At 42.1% G+C, this 21,289-nt stretch overlaps 1 protein-coding gene across 1 annotated transcript; it reads right to left on the bottom strand.

Annotated features, from left to right (window-relative positions):
* Nucleotides 1-6: 6 nt before the first annotated feature.
* Nucleotides 7-20,516, bottom strand: afg3l1 (AFG3-like AAA ATPase 1). Its single transcript, XM_081355391.1, has 17 exons — nucleotides 20,446-20,516; nucleotides 19,959-20,319; nucleotides 19,068-19,158; nucleotides 18,912-18,994; nucleotides 17,412-17,561; nucleotides 16,844-16,918; nucleotides 16,648-16,772; nucleotides 10,691-10,961; nucleotides 10,361-10,498; nucleotides 6,916-7,069; nucleotides 6,692-6,799; nucleotides 4,163-4,288; nucleotides 3,831-3,941; nucleotides 2,909-3,024; nucleotides 2,627-2,827; nucleotides 2,121-2,315; nucleotides 7-1,830 (listed from the first exon to the last, which is right to left on the bottom strand). Exons 2-17 carry the CDS (start codon nucleotides 20,070-20,072, stop codon nucleotides 1,606-1,608), a joined length of 2,283 nt encoding a protein of 760 aa, XP_081211517.1. The 5' UTR covers nucleotides 20,073-20,319; nucleotides 20,446-20,516; the 3' UTR covers nucleotides 7-1,605.
* Between the last annotated feature and the right edge of the window lie 773 nt (nucleotides 20,517-21,289).

Consider the following 21,289-nt stretch of genomic DNA (forward strand, 5'->3'; position numbering starts at 1 on the left):
CAGTTAGCATACTTGCGTAGATTATGTTTCTGGCCTAATTTATTGAGTATAGCAATTGCAAAAGTTGCATTAGAATGGACGTAAGGGTGAATAATCTTTCAGCAATATGTTTTTTAACTGCTCTGTATCATTAAATGTCATTTATTAACAATTTAACAAAGACATCATGTGTGATCACCGGTGCACAACAAGAAAGTGTGTCTTAAAATATACCTGATTCACATATAATCCTTACAGAGAAGAAAGCTATCGGCTGGGCGGTTCAAATACAAATCTTAAAGAATAAAAGTTTGTTGTGCAAACAAATCTGAACTGTATATGTTACCAGGGTTATTACAGGGTTCAGTGATGTCAAGCATGATCTGTACACAGGGTCACATCGGAGAAGAAATGTATTAACTACCAGAATCATTAACAATCAAATCAAGGAGGCCAAAAATATAAGGGGAATAAATGTGAAATATGTCAATGATTAGGCTGTTTTTCCTCCCTTTCTTTCCCTGATATACTTTACTGTATCTATTACTGTACAAAGCAAGTCTTGTGACACAACAACCTGCCAATTAGCTCTAAATAGAGGCAGTGTGGTACAATTTACTTGAACAGACATGATAGCAGGATTCAGAAGGCTTCACGTGATCTGCAGTTTAAGAGGTCTAAAGAACGGTGCTTTTGCCTGAGCACAAGCCTTTCATAAAGAAGATCCACAAACTTACACTGGGCTTTTATTCTCTTTAACAACCACAAATAATAGTAAGATTTGTAGCTCACATCATCATAGATAGCACCGATTCTGGATGTTTCTTGGCTAAATCTCACCCATCTAAAACGGGAGTGTCCCTGATGAACAGAATGTGATAAATCATCTAGCTTTGCCCTACTTCTGCTGATGTCAGTGTAAGGCCTAGAAATACAATATAACAAAACATGTTTAAGTCCCGAAATAAAGATAGGATCTTTCTGTAGATTAGACGCTGTAAATATAACCCTGATGAAGTGGTGAATTCATACATGTGTACAAGGATCAAAACACATGCTGCATAAATGACCTAAATAAAGGGAAAGAAAAAAAGGTGGAAATTGGTCATGAGGGAAATAAGGTCTGTTTTTGGTGCAAGAAACCGTGTTGAAAGAAAAAAAAAACATTGTCAATTGTATGAAAAGGACTCATTTAATTTAAATAATTTCTTTTTCAAAACATTTTTTTCTTAGAACACACAAATGAAAATTGTACAAATATACAGTTGTTTCTTCCACTTCTGTTAAGAGGAAGAGTAGCTAAAAGGATAGAAGTCAGTTTATGATATAATGGCAGAAATCAAAGGATAAAAGAAATAACTAAACGGATGAGATTCTGAGTTGCAGATCTGTCATAAAGAGTTTGTGGTGTCCGGTGTTAAAGTTTATGGCGACATAATCTTTGCATTAAGGCATTTCAAATTCAATAAACGTCCCCTGCTTACAATCAACAAGGGAAGTGAAATGCAAATACCAACAAAATTCACAAATCTTTTCTTCAGCCCAGAAGACTCTCCTTTCACACAGTTTCCACAGTAAGGCAAGTGTCAGAGGCAGGTGGGAAGTCTCTTGAGGGCGGTGTTCGTTTCAAGCAGCCTGTTTTTCCTGTGAAGCTGGAGGCTCCTCCTGGATCTCTCCTCTCTCTTGGTTCCAGTCCTTCAACCCAATCGGAAGACTAGTATCTTCCTCGAAGCTGCCAGTGCCCTCCACAAAGTCCTCATACGTGGACTTCTCCTCGAACGGCCTGGGTCCCAGCAACTCCACCATGTCAGCTTTGTCTAGAACTTCTTTTTCCAGCAAACGCTTTCCAACCTGTTCGCAAAAACAATCAACCAAACAATGAATAAAATGTGACTGAGCAGGTGACCTTGAAAGCTTAACTTCATTCAAATGACACTGAAATCTCTGCTTTGTGGTAGAGCTAAGCTGAAGAATATCCAGCTAAGCTGCATTATTTAAAGGAAAAAACAAGTAGATGAGAAAAATAATGGGACCAAGGACTGAACCCTGAGGCACTCCACAGCTCACTAGCTTTTGTAATGGCCACTAGTTATGCTTCACTCCATTTAAAGCTGTCAATCCAAGCTGCCAGTTGTTCTCACCATCTCCACCTGCTCTCGTTTCTCAGAGACGAGCTCCAGTGTTCTCTGAAAGGCCCGGTCCACCAGATTCCTGACCTCCTCATCAATGAGCTCTGCCGTAGCCTCGCTGTAGGGCTTCTCCAGAACCATCTCTCCTTGCCGGGGCAGGTCGAATGACACCTGCCCCACTTTCTCACTCATGCCAAACTGCACAATCTATGAGAAAAATTGTCAAATAAAGATAGTGTCAATCAAAAATTAAAACTATAGCCAACCCTAATAAGCGATCACCAATGTTGTTCAATCATTGCATTAACAATTATTTTCTGAAAACAGTCTAATGATTGTTAAAGTGATTCATTGACTATTCTGAATGTCTGTTTCAGCTCTACTCAAAATGGACTGTTCCTATATTGTACATTGCTTTGGATAAAAGCTTCTGCTAAATGGAAAATATGCTGGAAAATCAGTGCATAATGTCGCTATAGCAAATTACGTAACACACAAAGCAAGCACAATCTCTGTACCTGAGCATACGCTGACTGCGTGACCTTCTTAAGGTCGTCTTGAGCCCCAGTCGTGATCCTGCCGAAGAACACCTGCTCGGCCACTCGCCCGCCCAGCATCATACACATCCTATCGAAGAGCTGCTCCCGGGTGTATAAATACTGCTCTTTCGGGAGGTACTGTGCGTAACCCAGGCCTTTACCTCTAGGAATTATGGAAACCTGGAAAACGTAAATTTCAATAAAACAATTTACAGACGAATGACTCAGTTTAAGCTATAATCCTACATTTAGGACCCTGACCTTGAGCAGTGGGTCAGCATGTTGGAGAAACCAGCCCACCACAGCATGTCCTGCTTCATGATAGGCTACTGTCTTTTTCTCAGTGGGTTGTAATACCTGAGTCTTCTTCTCCAGCCCTAAAAGATGAGAGCACAAAATATCAATGAGTAACAATTTTTTTTTTTTTGGATAGTTAAAAGTCCCCCTCTAACTCAACTCTAATCACCAAAATGACATATTTGACGTTTTTTTCCTCCCTTTATGCCTTAAAATGTCTTGAATGTAACTCGACACCCTTGCCTCATTTAGTATGCACGGTTCTATGAATATGCAAATGAGCCCCGCCTCCACTCACTCACTCAGCTCAGAGATCCACTGGTTGACGATCACACGTTGATCTGATTGGTTACAAGGTAGTTTGTGACGTCAGAAACACCAGCGATTTCAAAGCGTGTTTTTGAGACTGTCTTTGGTTCACTGCAGTTTTAAGGAGGAAATACTCCTTAAACACCACATAGACATATAAACTACATTAAAAGCTTGATTTTCACCACAGGGGGACTTTAAAGATGCATAAGCCAACTCAAGAAATCATATCCGCAAAGCTTCAGCTCCACTAAAGAGGACAGAATTATTCAAGTAAGGTCACATCCCTACTTTACATTATCTGAAGGAAGGAAGCATGTAGATTAGAAAACGCATGGGACCCAGGACTGAACCCTGAGGTACACCACAGGTCACGGCTGACGTCACTAATATCTCTGAGACATTATAGGACTGCAGTTAGAGAGACAAGGCAGGCCTCACCAATAAACTCAATTACTCCTGATCTTTGTTACATCCAGTGCTGTTATTTTGGCTACAGATCTGAACACGTAGATCACGAGCATCAGTCTGTGTGTTAGTAGGATCTTTGTAAGATATTCTGCATTTCTGAGCTCACCTCCGATGACTCTGTCGATGGCCTGCTCAAAATGCTTGACACCGATGAATGCATTCAGATGTCTGGCAGCAATGAGAGCTGCTTCATTACAGACATTTGCAATATCAGCACCTGGAGGAGAGAAAATATTCTGTCTTTATATAGCAATAACACAGCAATATTATGGCAACATTTATGATTTCTTAATTATCATATCAACTACATCAGCCTACTCCCAAACATGAATTTCTAATCTGTAATTATCATACAGCATATAATTTTCCTGCTTTGTCTTGCACATTCACTCTTTTCAAAAGGAAAATTAGCATGCATGCAAGTCGTCGCTCGCTCACCGGTGAAGCCAGGCGTGGCGGCGGCCATCTTCCTCGCGATGGCGTCCCGGTCCAGACTGGGGTCCAGTTTGAGCGGCCGCAGGTGAACTCTGAATATGGATGCCCGACCCTTAATATCAGGAGGTCCTGAAGGATCGACAGAACACAAACCTTAGACGCTCATCAGTCGGACATGTTCGTTCTAAGTAGGGATGCACGATATATCGGTATCGCCCGATATATGTTCATTTTTAATGTTATCGTTATCGGTCCGATAATAAACTTTGTCTGATATATTAAAGCTGATAAATAATGGATTATTTTCTTCAGCTGAGACACTTTGGATTCGCACTGTTCAACATGACGGTTTTGAACTGCTTGAAATATGTTGGATAAAAAGGAAAATACTGTACAGTGCAACATGTGCGGGATGTCATATAAGCTACATAAAATTATAATGATAACCTTATAATTTTGTGCTTAGGACATGGCTTTTAATGTTGAAAATTTTGTTTGTGTAATCAGGCACTCAAAAATTAGGATTTAGGTTTATCTGCCAAAATATCGATTATTGGCTTTCAAATATAAAGAAAATATATCGATTATTGTCTTTCAAATATAAAGAATTATCGGTATTGGACAATGTTCATACCGGTGCATCCCTAGTTCTAAGCCCACGGCACAATAACTTTATTAGTGGTCGACCAATATCATTTTTTTATGCCAAAAGCTTAGAGAGCAGATTTCAGATTGAATTCACCAAAAAATAGTAAATAACATGTTGCAATTAATTTAAAATTTATCTGACAATATTTAATTTATTACAAAAAGCAACTCTTGATTATAAACTTTTTTTTACAAATAAAGAAACTGATAGTAAAAAAAAAACACTATCTGATAAGTCTGTGCACACTAGGAATCATATTTCCCCTTTAAAGTCCAGGTAACACTAATAAAGCACACAGCAAATATGACATGAACATGACAGTTAGGGTTGCAAAGGGGCGGAAAGTTTCCGGTAAATTTCCATGGGAAGTTAAGCTGGGGAATTTTGAAAATATTCATTACCGCGGCAACCGCTTGCTCTGAAAGTAACTGTACACATAAGAGACGGATAGATACATTTAAGGTTATTTCTATTCGTTAGAATATTGATATATGAACTTGTTGTCAAGTAAACCCCGTTGCGAGCATGTGCGTCTCTCTAAACTTTCAGTGTGCTGCACTGCTCTAGTTGACTTCTACAGAGCCAACCCTCAAATTTGAAAATTCCCAGTTTATTCCCGTTTATTCCCATAAATTCCAGTTAATTCCCTTAAATTCCCATTAATTTCCATGGAAAGTTTCCATCTTTGAAAATTCCTAGAATTTTGCAACCCTAATGACAATGTCTAAATATGGTCTGAAGTGCAGGATTTTTGACTCTGTTGCTCATGCGAGTCCAATGACAGAGTACATGTGTTTTTATGCATGCTCCAAATGCACATTTCAAAGGATCCAACAGCTTGATTCGCTGAAGTCTGAGAGTTTCATCTATTAGATATCGAAAGACTTGTTTACATTACATAAATGCATTTGCTGAATGCAGACAGTTTGAACGTCAATGTTTACAGCTAATTCTATAATACTTTTCATGTACTGTTTACTTTCTTTCTTTGATTAACAGCTCTAATGATTTATTAGACAGAACTGTTAAAGGCCCCCTGAAATCTAAATGTAAGTTTTTTAGCTCTTACAATGAATATGTTAGCCTTAAGATTATGAATAAGCTGGTGTATCCAAAACAATGACAAAATTCACATGTAGGAGATATAAGCATTCAAAACTTACAGTCTCTCACTTCTGCTAAAATGGATCAGGGATTTTTATGACATCACTGCGGACTTCAGCTTCTCATCACATCTTCTGTCCAATCAAATGCTCTCTAGAATCTAAAGCTCCGCCCCTTCTGCTATAAACACCACCTGGCCAAAGCCAGCGTTGACTGACACGTCATGGAGCAATATGGGTTGGAGATGTGTGTTCGGTTGCTCAAACGCTCGAGTTTTATTCAATTTGGCAACTGTACGTTGGTTTAGAATGAAACGGCTAGAATTTATTCACAACTTTACTTTTGAATCCAGCGTATCATCAGCGCTCGTACTCGCTTCCATGGTGCCGTCAAGTACGGCTCAGCCTGTGAGGGAAACTAAACGCAACTGGCTATTTGAAAAGGGGGAGGAGCCATTCAATAAGTTCTGCCTTAGCTTCCTGTTTCAGTGGAGATTATGTCAACGCATCAAACAAAGCTGCGCGATTAAAAGGCACTTCATGGGGGCTTTAAACATAGACTGTAAAATAATGTAGCTCTGTGATGTCAAAATAAAAGTTCAGGTGCTGTGAAAAAAGCCCAACACTTCAAACACTTAAACAGAAAACTGAAACCGGCCGTGACGATATATCAGGCGACATAAGGACAACAGTTAAACAGGAAAAAAAATTAAATAATAAAAATCAGTCGATAATTCATATACTAAAGCAGTGAAGAGATGTAAAGGGAAAAGCTCTTACCCAAGTAAATCTGTCGGTCAAACCTGCCAGGCCTCATCAGCGCAGGGTCCAGCACATCCGGCCTGTTCGTACCGGCCAGAACTACAACATTGGTACTTGTATTGAAACCTGTACAAACAAGAAAGTTACACTGTTGATTTGGTATTTTTCAAGATCTCAGCTGAGTTTATACAGATCAAACTCTGAGTAATATCCAGCATTATTGAGTTGTGTGAGGCGCACACCGTCCATCTCCACCAGCAGCTGATTGAGTGTGTTCTCCTGCTCGCTCTGCCCGCCGAAGTTCCCTCCGCCCCTCTTCCTCCCCACCGCGTCGATCTCATCGATGAAGAGGATGCATGGTGCGTTCTTCCTCGCCATCACGAACATGTCTCGGACCTGCAGAGATACACACACCACAATCATTTCACGCCACTGGGATTTACAATCATTTGAAACCAGAGATGCACCAATACTACATTTCTCCGCCGATTATTCAGAACGATATCGGCCGATGCTCATACCGATACCGATAGTACTTAAGGAAAAAAACAAAATCTCTCCCAAATAATGCTGCAAACTATACAGGGAACCCTCTCATTTAGTACACTATAATATCAGAGGTTAAAATTAAACAGCTCTTTATTAGGGGCCAAGTCCCAAAGGGGCTGAGGCACCTATTGTATCTGTTAGTTTTCTTCTTATTATTATTCTTCCGCCAATGGAAGTCTATGGCAGCCCTATGAACCGTAAGTAGGAAAATGATGAAATTTAGCACACTTGTACATATGGTCATAAAAAGTAATTGGACCAATTTTGGAGTTTCTAGGACCAACTCTATAGCGCCACCACCAGTTCAAAAATTCAACATTGAAACGGCTGTAACTTTTGAACCCTTTTATCCACAGAAATGAGACATAGTACACCTGATTGATCTCATCATGCTGATCACAAACAATATCATACATTAAGACTCCGCCCATTACAGTAGTGGCCATTTTGAAAAGTACAGTATTCCGTTTTTTCGCTACTCCTCCTTCAAAATTGGTCCAAAATTGTCCAACATTTGCTTAAATGATCTTCGGGCCGAGCCGCATAAAAGTACTGTCCCCGATTTTTATTTATCTCTGATCAAAAGTTATGACGTCGCAAAGTTAACAAGGTCGACCTAAAATTGGTTCAGTAGCTGTATCTCGGCCAAACTTTGGTGAATCGAAACGAAAATTGGTACGCTTCATCGGAAGCTTGATCTGAGGGTCCACGCAAAAGTTGGAAACAGTGCCACCTACTGGTCGTGAGATATGAAAAATGGCTATTTTGGCCAATAACTTGTGAACGGTTTGTCAGAAAATTATACACTTGGCATCTATCGATTCCTTGGGTCATGACGAATCCGTGGATATTGATTTTGCCATGATGGGATGTACCATGTGTCCGCCATTTAGAATTTTGTCATAATTTGCCATATCTTTTAAACTATTTTAAATTTCTTCAATCACAGCGCCACCTAGTGTTCCAGAGATATCATTGTTTTTTGAAAAAACGCTTATAACTTTTGCTAACATTGCTTGAAATTAGATTTTTTTATGTCAATATATTCCTTGGCTTATGCCGATTTCAACGATATCTCATATGTTATTTTTCAACAATGTGACTGGCCGCCATATTGGAGCGAATGTAAAACAGTTTTTTCGCTACTCCTCCAAAATTGTCCAAAATTTGCTCAAATGATCTTCGGACCGAGCCGCATAGAAGTACTGTCCCCGATTTTTTTGCTATACTGAAAAAAAAAAAAAGTTATGTCGCAAATTTAACAAGTTCGACCCAAAATTGGTTCAGAGGCTGTAACTTGTGAACAGTTTGTCACAAAATCTTAAAATTGGTGTCTATCGATTCCTTGCGTCATGTCGAATCCGAGGATATCTATTTTGCCAGGATTGGATGTACCACGTCATAAGCCATAAGCTACATTAGCATTAAGCTAGCTTAACATGCTAATCTGGTTAACTTGCTTTTTTGTGCTTATTCTTACACTGAAGGCTCTCCTCTGCAGTATTGCAATTCACGTCCTCTGAGTGGCGCAAGTTGCTAAACCACGTGTCATGAATCCCGACCCATTCCGGTCGGGGGTTCGAGTCCTGTGTGAGAACTGTAAAATTTTGTATAAAGTTGTCATTTCAATTCCTTCCGGCTCTGCACTGCTGTTGGTGCTTAAATGCTCGCTGCGCTGCTGTGCTTGATGTACATTTAGATGTATATTCAATTTCTGATGTTTTTGTTCTTCTGGCTCCGCACTGCTGTTGGTGCTTAAAGGGGGGGTTAAACACTCAGTTTCAGTCAATCTCATGTTAATCTTGAGTACCTATAGAGTATTATTGCATCCTTCGTATCTCCAAAAAGTCTTTAGTTTTATTATATTTATAAAAGAATAATAGGCTGTACCGAGTCTTTCCGGAAAAAAAACGAGCGGCTGGAGGCGTGCCGTGTGGGCGGTGCTAACGCGCCGATAGCTAACAACACAGAGACATTTGAAGCAGTTTGTCTATGAGTTTTACTCACCGCCTGCGGTTCCAACGCACGACCGTGAACCTTTATCGTTGTGACTGCTAAATCCGGCGTTGAACTGGGCCTTGTTTATAAAACAATCATCGTCGAAATGCAGGGAACAAACAAAGTCCTGTGACTGCAGCGAGCACAGCGCTGAGGTTGCTCTCTCGCTCTGGTGGTCTACGGGTGCGCGCGCACCCTTCCGGGAGAAGAGCCCTTAGGACCGTATAAGGAAATTCCGCCCCATCTGACGTCACACAGGCCCATACTCGAAAAAAACTTCCCGAAACTTGTGACAAATCGGAAGGAGTATTTTTGGTACAGAAATACTCCATCAAACGTACAACTTAATTTTTGAAACTTTGTCCATGTTTAACATGGGAATCCAACTCTTTAACAGTGTAAAAAACTCAGTATGCATGAAATAGCATTTCACCCCCCCTTTAAATGCTTGCTGCGCTGCTGTGCTTACAGTACTTGCTGTGTTGCTGTACATGATGTGCTTGCTGTGCGCCATTGCTTGTTCTGCTTGCGGTGCGTTTAAGGGCTTGGCCCCTGTATCGCTGCTTGCAGCTATATTTTCCAAATATTATATTTACACTTTTGAAGTGTACATTTTGATGTCTTTCCGCGGTTGAAACACAGATTGAGTGATTACATGATACAGATTGATAAGTTGTACTGTATCTTTCAACATACCTTCTGATATTCATGCATGGTTTTCTAGATATAATTTGTATTAAAGTGGAAGAAAAGACTCTTGAACCGAGGCGCTACAGCGATCTGTCACATCACAGTTAAGAGCGTCAAAGCACCATTTATTGTTTGAATATCATGATAAATGTACAGAATTTGAAAGTTGAGACTTTGTTTCTCATCAGAAGGAACAGCTCTGTGTGATTATTGGATGAGAGGCACTACAAATAATGTTTGATGAAGGGAAAAAACGTAGAACTGTCCACCCTGGCTTGAGCTACGGGTGATTCAGAGGGTCAAATTAACGTTGCTATTTTTTAACTGTTATTGTCGCATTAACTTGCACAAGATTCAACACAAAAGAGTGCTGGTCGATAGTGAAAATAATAGCTTTAATCAGCCGATACATCGCTGCATCTCTATTTGAAACCGATAGTTCAGACTTACTCTGGCTGGACCGACGCCGACGAACATCTCGAGAAACTCTGAGCCGTTGACCGTAATGAAGGGAACGTTAGCTTCTCCGGCGGTAGCTTTAGCCAGCAGCGTTTTACCCGTTCCTGGAGGACCGGACAGCACAGCACCCTGAACAAACACACAGGAGGATCAATAATCACACAGGAGGATCAATAATCACACAGGAGGATCAATAATCAGATGATCAATAAACACACAGGAGGATCAATAATCAGAGGAGGATCAATAATCAGAGCAGGAACATTGATCAGAGGATCATCAATAATCAGCTGATGATCAATAACCAGAGTTGGTTGATACCTTGGGGATCTTGGCCCCCAGGTCCTGATACTGCTGAGGGTTCTTCAGGAAGTTGACGAACTCCATGATCTCCAGCTTGGCCTCTTCACATCCGGCCACGTCCTTGAACTGGATGTCTATGTTGTCCTTCATCATCTTGGCGGTGGACTCGCTCATGCTGAAGGGCCCACCCCTTCCCCCGCCCATCCCTCCTCCCATTGGCCCACGCCGCAGAGTGAACAGCAGGAAGCCAATCAGCAGCAGGGTGGGAATGAAGCTCATCAGGAAAGACCTGCAGGAAGAGGAATATTAATATTACCATTAACATAAACTCTAATACATATTATATATATAACTCTAATATATATATACACACACACACACATTAATGTGGAAAAGTCTTAAGGGCCGTACACACCGGGACGAATATCGGCGCGCGTTATTCGCCAGCGTTTTTCAACGTGTTTTTTGTGTTCACACCCAAGCGATTTTCGCTGACGATGAGCCGAGTGAACATGCAAATTCATTCCCTGATATTAGATGGCGCTTAATGTAAAACAGAAATACCCCTGAAAGACAATTAAGTGAAATGAAACTCACCATCAAGGCACATTTGCTCTGCAATACCACTCCATAACAGTTCTCTTTTATCAAGATTTTTGTAGTCGCTGTCGTGTTTGTCATATAGTTCTTTATTTTCCGACACCAACGAGACCAGCAGCAACTCTACATTCATCTTGCCTTGCATCTTCCTCGTCTTATTTATTCCCGGCAGTGTAGACGCTACTTGGCGTATATCTTCTTCGCCGTTACGTATGTGTGCTCGGCAAGACCGTTTTGTGTTTGAGCGCCCCCAAGTTGTGTTTTACTGTAACTTCAGAAGCTCCAGACATGTGAGCAAAAGCGGCAATCTCATTGGTCGTATAGTTTTTGACGCGGCGCGTCAAACCAAAAAAACGAACGTCATTATTTTTTAAATGACGCTTTTACGCGTGGCATTTTTCGCGTCAGTGTGCACTCTCACATTGGCGCCCTTTTTTGGTCACGAAGCGTTAAACATCGGCGAAGATTTTAGTTTGCACAAGGAGTCTGACGACAGCCGGTCTGATCTCCTCATCATCAGCGAGTCCGTCTGGGATTACATGAGGAAACTGAGACTAAATCCAGAAGAACTGCGGCAACGTCTTGAAGAGACTCTTGAAGAAGCCGTCCTGAACAACTGTGTGCAAGTGTCTCTGGACAGCAGCGGTGTTAAACACAAAGGCTGCTCACACCAGATATTGATTTGATTTAGTTAAAGGTGCTATGTGTAGTTTTTCTACTAAAATGAATCCTTTCTTTATTGCCTGTGTGTGAAGGGGTTGTAATCTCACATTAAAATGATCCACTTGGCGGGTTTTGCTATTACCTCTGAAAGCAAGTGTTCCTATTTCTATGTGAAGGCTCCGGGTTGGATTTACCGCGAAATCCTGCCTGCGCGCTCCCGAGCCTCTCGCCTCGTCTACTGACTTTGCACTCAACAGCGACAACACTGCAACTTGACATGGAGTCTGCTAACACTAATAAATTACCTGCTCCCAGCATAACACAGACTCCAACACAAACTCCACATAATGATAAAAAAGTTTTATCTGCTGAAGCTCGTCAGGCCAAACGTGAATCGGATCAACTTCGGACGAAAACACGGATCAACATCGGCAGGGCTTTATAGCAAGGTAAATTACAACATATATGAGACATGAAATGAATACAAAAGACTGTTCCAGGATAACACAAAGTAAGTGCTTCAGAATGTTACTTCTATTTTATGTACTAAATCTCCTGTCTAACGTTTGTCATCCCACTACTATTATATTGTTTATACTACACAATTCCAGACACATTCAGTACAGTAATGTTACTTACTACGGTCTTACTGTTGTACTGAAATTGTTCAGTGTAGTTCACTAACCGTTTTCATTGTCTTACCGTAAATTTACCTGTGTAACACCACATTACATAGGCTAAAAGCAGTCAATGTAACGTTATCATGGTACGAGCATGGAGCATTAGTTCAACGTCAAGCTGATAAAAGTAGCCTATTATTGTCACATTGCAGTGGGAGTTTACCTGAGTTTCCAGCATGTTGTGTGATGCTTTCTCCGGTGTGTTGCGTCTCATAGAGATGCGCGGATGGGCTATTATTTCATCCGCACCCGCATCACAAAACTCACCATCCATCCGCCATCCATCCGCACCAACGTTTTTGACCAATTTTCAAAACTGCACCCGCCCGCCATCCGCTGATTGGTGTATTGATACTTTGCACGTGACGTCACAAGTACTGGCTGGCGGGCAAGAACGTCGTTCTCCAGCAACGAAACCCAGTAAACTAATCAAGGGTCGCCAGTTTTGCTATACAAAAGTTGATGTTTTGAGGTGTAAACGACATGCCAGAAAGTTGTTGTGCGATTGGATGCACTAACCGCATTTGAGATAAACCTTCACAGTAGAGCCCTGCGCGGGACTGTTTTCATCATCCCGCTCCCGCCCGCGCCCGCCGAATTTCTGACCATTACCGCCCGCTCCCGCAACGTATGTGTTTCACTCCCGCCCGCTCCCGCAATATGTATGTCCACTCCCGCCCGCACCCGCAAAACTCTGAGAATTTATTCCCGCACAATAATAGAGATGCATTGATTTTGTGTCTTCTCCCGTCCCGCAGGAAAAAACACATATTTGTATTGCTATTATTAAAGAGATTCGTGGGGTTGTTTGTTTCGTTTCCCTGGCCGGCATAGCCTACTGGACACATACACACATAATGGAGGAAATCGAGTGTGCTGTTTTTGGATGGTTTTGTTTTCGTTTTTGCTGTTTTTTATTCAGGATACTCTGTCTTGCGCGTGCAATGATGACGCAGGGCATAGTGATGCTTCTCTCTGAACAATCAGCAGTCTGCCGTGTTTTCACGTCACATTTTAGTATCGCCTAAGCTCGCTCAGAACCCCGCCGGAGGGGGTACGAAAAAAAGTACCTGGAAGCAGATACAGTTACAACTTTTACACAGTGGAAAACCAAACAAAGGCGAGTCGAGTCGAGCCGAGGCGAGCTGGTACTGTGTAGTGGAAAAGCGCCATTATTGACATCTCCATCATGTTGCAAGGCTACCTCCCGATCCCGCAGTGTTTTTTTTAGCCGCCCATTCCCGCCCGCAGCAAAGTTCAAACCGCCCGCTCCCGCGAGATTTGCGTTGGGTCCCGCGGGACCCGGCGGGACTCAATCCCAATGCAGCCCTCTACTTCACAGTATATACACGTCTGTGCATATTACCATCAAAGGTAATTTCAACATTTGTTTGAATACAATGGGTGTATGATCATGTAATTAATCGTGTCTTTAAGTTACTGTAGTTTTGTCATTCAACACCACCACCAGCTTGTTCGGCGAGTCAGCTGTTTGTGTTATGAGTCTAAGCTAGGCTAACTGTACGTTCACACCGCCGCCAGCGAGAGCGGCAAAATTCATTGAAAATGAATGATTTCCAGGCACTTTGACGCTCTCGCCGGTGGCGGTGTGAACGCACAGTGTGTCGTCTTTTGCTAACAACAACAGAAGTGTGTGATAGGTTGTTTTGAGGTTTGCGATATCTATGATTTTCAATGAGAACCAGAGATGACCCAACAGTAGAGCTAGATATTTACGGAGGAATTATTACTGCTCGATTATCTTAAAAAAACGTGTCCGCTTTACATAATTTAGCTACCTCGGAGTTAATCCTAGTCCATAGTTATGCAGCTAGCTCGCTAACAGACTTGATATCTACTAGAAAGACAGGACTCAACGTTGAAAATACCCGTTTGTTGCCCGCCAGGTCTCCGTGGTAGTCACGTGACTGCAAAGTATCAATACATATATTTTTTATTTGATTGGTTCAACCGCCCGCCACCCGCCCGAATTTAATTTAAATATTTTTCGTCACGTCATCCGCCCAATCCGAGGAGTCCGCGGCTGTGACCGCCAACCGCGCATCTCTAGCGTCTCAGTCTGGCCGGTACCCAGAGAGCTCGCTCATGAGTTCGAGCATGCGCACGAGGACTCATTTGTAAACGTATTGGTTGCAATCTGAAACATCACTGCTAGAGGCCGCTGAAAACTACGTATAGCCCCTTTAATAGAAGTTAATTGATAAATAAAATCAATTTATGACATTATTTTTGAATTGAAATGAGATTCTTTTGATTTTTACAGAGGAGCCTAAAACTTTTCACAGTCCTGTAGATTTGGACAAGTTTCTTCAAGCTTCTTCGATACAGTTCTTCTGGATTTAGTCTGTCTCAGTTTCTTCTATATATCTATATATATAAAAATATAGAGCTGCACAATTCTGGAAAAATTGAGAAACTGTTTCATTACTGGATGAATCAGCATTTTTGATCGAATCTCTTGAATGAATAATTCTATGACGAGCACATTATTTGAACAGTCTCATGTCGCCACCTACTGATGTAACGATGTCATCGATACAATATTTATTTGAAGCATCTCTTTCTTGAAGTTTCTCTCTGAAGGTGATTTGCTCTGTTTCGTCACTACTGTAGACATCAGTGTTTATATCTGAACTACACACTTATCCCAGAGCTTCTGTGGTAATCTGAGTGATTATAAGACAGAAATAATGATCCTGTGATGTTGAAGAGACTGAAGCTGTGTCATGATGATGTCTCTCTGGATCAGAACACAGATCTGGACGCCTCAAAGGTTTAATAGAAGAATCACTGTCATTTAGGACTGAGATCGAGTGAGTGTTTGAATCCAGATCATCTCACTCACACACACACACACCCGTCGCTCTCGGAGGTGTCTATGACCGCTGCTCTGTGTGACGGCTCCAGACTGACACACACACACACTGACCCGTCTCTCTCTGAGGTGTATCTGACACACACACACACACACACACTGACCCATCTCTCTCTGAGGTGTATCTGACACACACAATGACCCGTCGCTCTCTGAGGTGTATCTGACACACACACACACACACACACACACACACACACACACACACACAGACCCGTCGCTCTCGGAGGTGTATATGACACACACACACACACGTCGCTCTCAGATGTGTATATGACAGAGACACACACACACACACTGACCCGTCGCTCTCGGAGGTGTATACGACCGCTGCTCTGTGTGACGGCTCCAGACACACACACTGACCCGTCGCTCTCAGATGTGTATATGACAGAGACACACACACACACACACACACTGACCCGTCGCTCTCAGACGTGTATACGACCGCTGCTCTGTGTGACGGCTCCAGACACACACACACACACACACACACACACTGACCCGTCGCTCTCAGACGTGTATACGACCGCTGCTCTGTGTGACGGCTCCAGACACACACACACACACACCCGTCGCTCTCGGAGGTGTCTATGACCGCTGCTCTGTGTGACGGCTCCAGACTGACACACACACACACACACACTGACCCGTCTCTCTCGGAGGTGTATCTGACACACACACACACACACACACACACTGACCCATCTCTCTCTGAGGTGTATCTGACACACACACACACAGACCCGTCGCTCTCGGAGGTGTATATGACACACAAACACACACGTCGCTCTCAGATGTGTATATGACAGAGAGAGACACACACACACACACACTGACCCGTCGCTCTCGGAGGTGTATACGACCGCTGCTCTGTGTGACGGCTCCAGACACACACACACACACACACACACACACACACACACACACACACTGACCCGTCGCTCTCGGACGTGTATACGACCGCTGCTCTGTGTGACGGCTCCAGACACACACACACACACACACACACACACACACACACACACACACTGACCCGTCGCTCTCGGACGTGTATACGACCGCTGCTCTGTGTGACGGCTCCAGACACACACACACACACACACACACACACACACACACACACACACACTGACCCGTCGCTCTCGGACGTGTATACGACCGCTGCTCTGTGTGACGGCTCCAGGCCCAGCTCATAGTGCGCAGCTTCCAGGTTCCTCTCGAACGTGTCCACGCTGCCGATGTTGAACCACACGTAGCTCTGCAGATAAACACTCCAGATCAGCGACACACACACACACACACTGCTGTACAGGGAACATCTTAACTCACCGCTTCAGAGGCGTCGACCCCGGGGACCAGGATCACCCGCACAAACTGCTTGTTCACCACCTCTAGACGCTCGACCTGCGCACAGAAGAGCCCGTGTCAGAGCGGTGACCCCTGATGACCTTTCACACGCAAGACATAACACTCGAGTAATTCACTTTCACAAAAATATAAAAAGCCTTTATTCTTTCATGCCTTAGATTTTAAAAACCGATGACAAGCAACGGCACAACAACACATTGTGGCCAACAAGCCATCATTAGGGTGTGTGTGACCTTTCACCTGTCTTCATCAGATTTAATGACCCAGCTTTCAACTAAAAACGGAAAACTTTTTATGTGTTTTGGCCGTTCATCATCGCCATCTACTGGCCTGGCAGCAGAACACAGTGCTTTCAGGCATTTTCACGGAGCTGTGTGACTGGGGATCGTTTTGACACTGGTGTTGTCTGTATGCGGAAAACTCAAAGGAAAAAATGTCGTTTTAAGCATATTGTTGTGGACGTGCCCTAAAACACACACACACACACACGCACACACACACACACACTCCTGCCAGCGCTCTCTCTCACCAGTCCTCGGTCCAGGTAGCGATGCACGAAGTCCTTCCAGGTGATCTCTCGGCCCGGGTCTCTGAGGTAGAGGAACAGCAGGAGCGACGCGACTCCACCCGCCGTCAGCAGGAGGTAGCGGAAGTCCTTATCGTCCCACGGCACGTCTCCCTGAAACACACACACACACACACCTCCTCAAAACACATGACAATCATCTGCATAAAGACACTGAACAGTACACCATTTCAAGAGGTTGAAAATGTAATTCTCATTACTGTAATGCGACAAAAACATCCATGTATGCGTTTCCCCCTCACTTTCAGGAAGATAAAGCTAAAAAAGTCATTCAGATTCCCATGGTACAAAAATGTATATCGCGATGTAAACTTACACTTGGACATTACAAATATACTTTTTAAATGTAAATTATAATTTCTCTGTATATTGTGTATATTAAACTGCTAAACATGACTTTTCTTTTCATTGACTCTTCCACGCTTTCTTCGTCGACTCGGCCGTGATTCACGTCTGAAACGCGTGCTAGTGTATGTTGTAGATGTGTGTGATGTCGTGCCGTAAAGCAAGTCGTGATTCTTGCAAGATTCAGCGGGGCGACACCTCTCAAACCTGCACTGCTGGTTTTTCCAGCGGCGCCCCCCCCCCCCCCTCCCCCTGCTTTGCTATCGGGATGATTCGCCCCACTACGAGTCTGTTTCCCATCGAAATGACTTCGAAGCTGCTATATTAAGGTACAAATCTAAAGTGCGCCTTTAAAAATAAAATGATCATTTGCATCAAGAAACCAGAGGATATTTTTAGAGTTTGAGAAATCTCATTCCTGTTTCCATAGTGTGACAAACACATTAATCATGACTGCCATAACACAAATGTATAAATAGCTTCATGAACATTTACCTCAGGAAAGTTCTCTAATGTTCACAGTTCGTTAGTTAGCTATAAAAAAACACCAGAGTGGAGCTTATTTACTGTTAACTAATATATATATTTATTTATTTTTTTACTGCTGGTCAATGATTAATCGCATCAAAAATAAAAGTTTGTTTACATAATATGTGTGTGTGCGGTGTATAATTATTTTGTATATATAAACACACACATACACATGTATATACACTGTATATTTATACATAATTTATATTATATATAAATAATAAATTTTTCTTAAATATATACATGCATATGTGTATGTATTTATATAGAAAAAATAATTATATAGCATGAATACTAATTTATATAAGAAAGAAAATTCAAACTATGGGTATTGGCAGTGAAATTTAGCATTATGCATCTCATATACAGTATAGTATATCATTTATAAACATTAACACAACTGATTTGACATGTTAATTTGAGATGCTCCAGAAAAAAAGGGGATTGGGTTTAAATGTCATAAAAAAATGTAATGATGTAAAATTAGGCATCATACTTTTTATTTGGAATATATTTGTGTTTGGGGGGTAAAGCATGAGGCTCATGAGAGTTAGGCTGAGGGTTCACCTGCAGTAATCGACTCTTCCAGTCGTTCCTCCCGCCTTTCCTCCCTCCTCCTCCTCCTCCTCCTGGTCCGCTGGCTTTCCCATCTGAGGATGAAGAGGCTGTGAGTGAAGAAGACTCCGGTGAACATCATCTGTCACTCATCTAGGGTGGTCTTACCTTTAGGAGCCTCAGTGGAGTAAGAGGAGATCGGGAACCGGCAGCGAGTCCCTGTGGATGCCACTGATCTCAGGCGGTTCAGCGATACACACTGACAAAACAAGGAATTATGGGTCATAAATGACTGAAACACATCTAGGAGTTATGTCACCTTGACACGGTTATTTCTTACATCATAACAAAGACCAAACATATGCCAAATCATCCATATGTCCATCAATATACAGTAGTCAACATTTGAAGTGGATCAAAACCTTTTATCAAAAATATACATGAATATTGAACAATACGTGTTTTTGTCTTAGGACAATATTGATGAACTTTTCTGATCCACTTCAAATGTTGACTACTGTACATAGACACACACACACACACACACACACACACACATATAGGTCAGATAATGTAACAAGACCAAACAAACAGCAATGATCACATCTCATACACACACACACACTTGATCTGATACACCAGTGTGATGAAACAAACACGTGTGTTCAGGGATAAAAACTGAGAAAGCAAGGAATTATGAGCAGGATTATGAGTCAAGAATGGCTGAGCCTGAAACATCTAGGAGTTATGAGTTATGTCACCGTGACACGGTTATTTGTTACATCATAAAGACTAAACATATGACAAATCAGCCATGTCTAGTTATTGTATATGTCTAATGTCTAAAGTATATGCCTAACGTTAGTTACAGACACAGACAAGTATATAGATCAGATAATGTAACAAGACTCAACAAACAGCAGATGATTATATCACACACACACTTTATCCGATACATCAGTGTGATGAAACAAACACACGCGTGCGTGCGTGTGTGTGTGTGTGTGTGTGTGTGTGTGTGTGTGTGTGTGTGTGTGTGTGTGTGTGTGTGTGTCTGACCGGCGGCTGAGCTCCAGTGAGTCCCGCGGCTCCTCGACGGTGGACGCCGCGCAGGAGAGCTCTGATCCCGCAGCGCACAGAAGCAGCGGTCGCCGCGGAGAACAGCGCTGCCATCGGGCCAGAACACGGACACGGACCCCGGTCACTCCAGACTCAGATCCCGGTAACTATCGACGCAGACCCCGGTCACTCCAGACTCAGATCCCGGTAACTATCGACGCAGACCCCGGTCACTCCAGACTCAAGCGAGCTTCATTCTCCATCACAGAGTTGAGTAACTGCCTGCGCTCAATGACATCTCCGCCAGCAGGACCCCACCGCCCGCCTCTGTGCGACGCCTGAGGAATTTTCTGATCTCTTACTGAACAATAAAACACAAATAAAAAAAACTTTTTAGGAGAAACAAGTCATTTGATTGATTAAACAAGTCTGGGATGTTATCATTCTTTTAAGTATTATGTAGTCATGAAAAAAAAAAAAGATTTACCCTTAAACAGGCTGTAAAAGTCGACTTGGGGTCCTTACGAGGCAGTACATAACGTCAAGCCCCGCCCCGACACCGATTCTAAAGATTTGATTGGTCACGTCAATCACGTGGAAGTATTCTCTTCCTCCACTAGAATGCGCTGAGAGCGAGCGACTTATTGCACTTATTGCAGAGTTTGACATTTAGAAGAGTGATAGTTTAAGATTATTCATTCCACGAATTTGAAATTTACTACAAATTCGCCAAACACATCTAAACAAATTTAAAAAGAATGAACGACTCTGTAATTGGTTCATCCACGGCTAACGTTACGCTGAAAACACTAACAGGCACAGATTGCGTGGAAGAAGGAAAAAGACAGACACTGTTTGAAAAAGATACACTGTCGATAATGATAAGAAATATTTTATAAGATAATTACACAGCTTGTTAGATGAGGAGGGGAGATGCGCACCCTACTTTCCCTTCACAGTGAAGAGTTAAATAGAGATGCTTCCTAACTGACCAATCAGAGACAACTTCAAAATAAAATCGCATCTTTGATCTTGTGAAACAAGGAATAACCTTGAAGCAGCAGAAAAAAAAAAGTTTTTAAATGTCTAAATTACTTAAGGGACATATTTAATTTAGCTTATTTAAACATTTGCTTTTACATATTTCGGTTGATTTTTTTATATATATATTTGTAATGATTGTTCCCCTTTCAATACCAATATGAATATTAAAGATAATGCATGTTCGTTATTTGAAGAGGTTTAAAGAAGAAGAAGAAAAAAAAGAGATTAGCAACTACAGTATTTGACCATTAATCCTTTCACAATGCATTTTTCTGTTTTTATTGCTC

This window comes from Scardinius erythrophthalmus (genome assembly GCF_964197995.2).
Source record: "Scardinius erythrophthalmus genome assembly, chromosome: 24".
Lineage (NCBI taxonomy): Eukaryota > Metazoa > Chordata > Actinopteri > Cypriniformes > Leuciscidae > Scardinius > Scardinius erythrophthalmus.

What these genes read in the sequence shown, in the direction of transcription:
- afg3l1 (XM_081355391.1), bottom strand. Translation starts at nt 20,072, where the DNA reads ATGGCAGCGCTGTTCTCCGCGGCGACCGCTGCTTCTGTGCGCTGCGGG. An exon ending in GCTACCTGGACCGAGGACTG is followed by an intron (nt 16,919 to 17,411) that starts GTGAGAGAGAGC and finishes TTCTGTGCGCAG; the next exon opens with GTCGAGCGTCTAGAGGTGGT. An exon ending in ATGCTGACCCACTGCTCAAG is followed by an intron (nt 2,828 to 2,908) that starts GTCAGGGTCCTA and finishes TACGTTTTCCAG; the next exon opens with GTTTCCATAATTCCTAGAGG.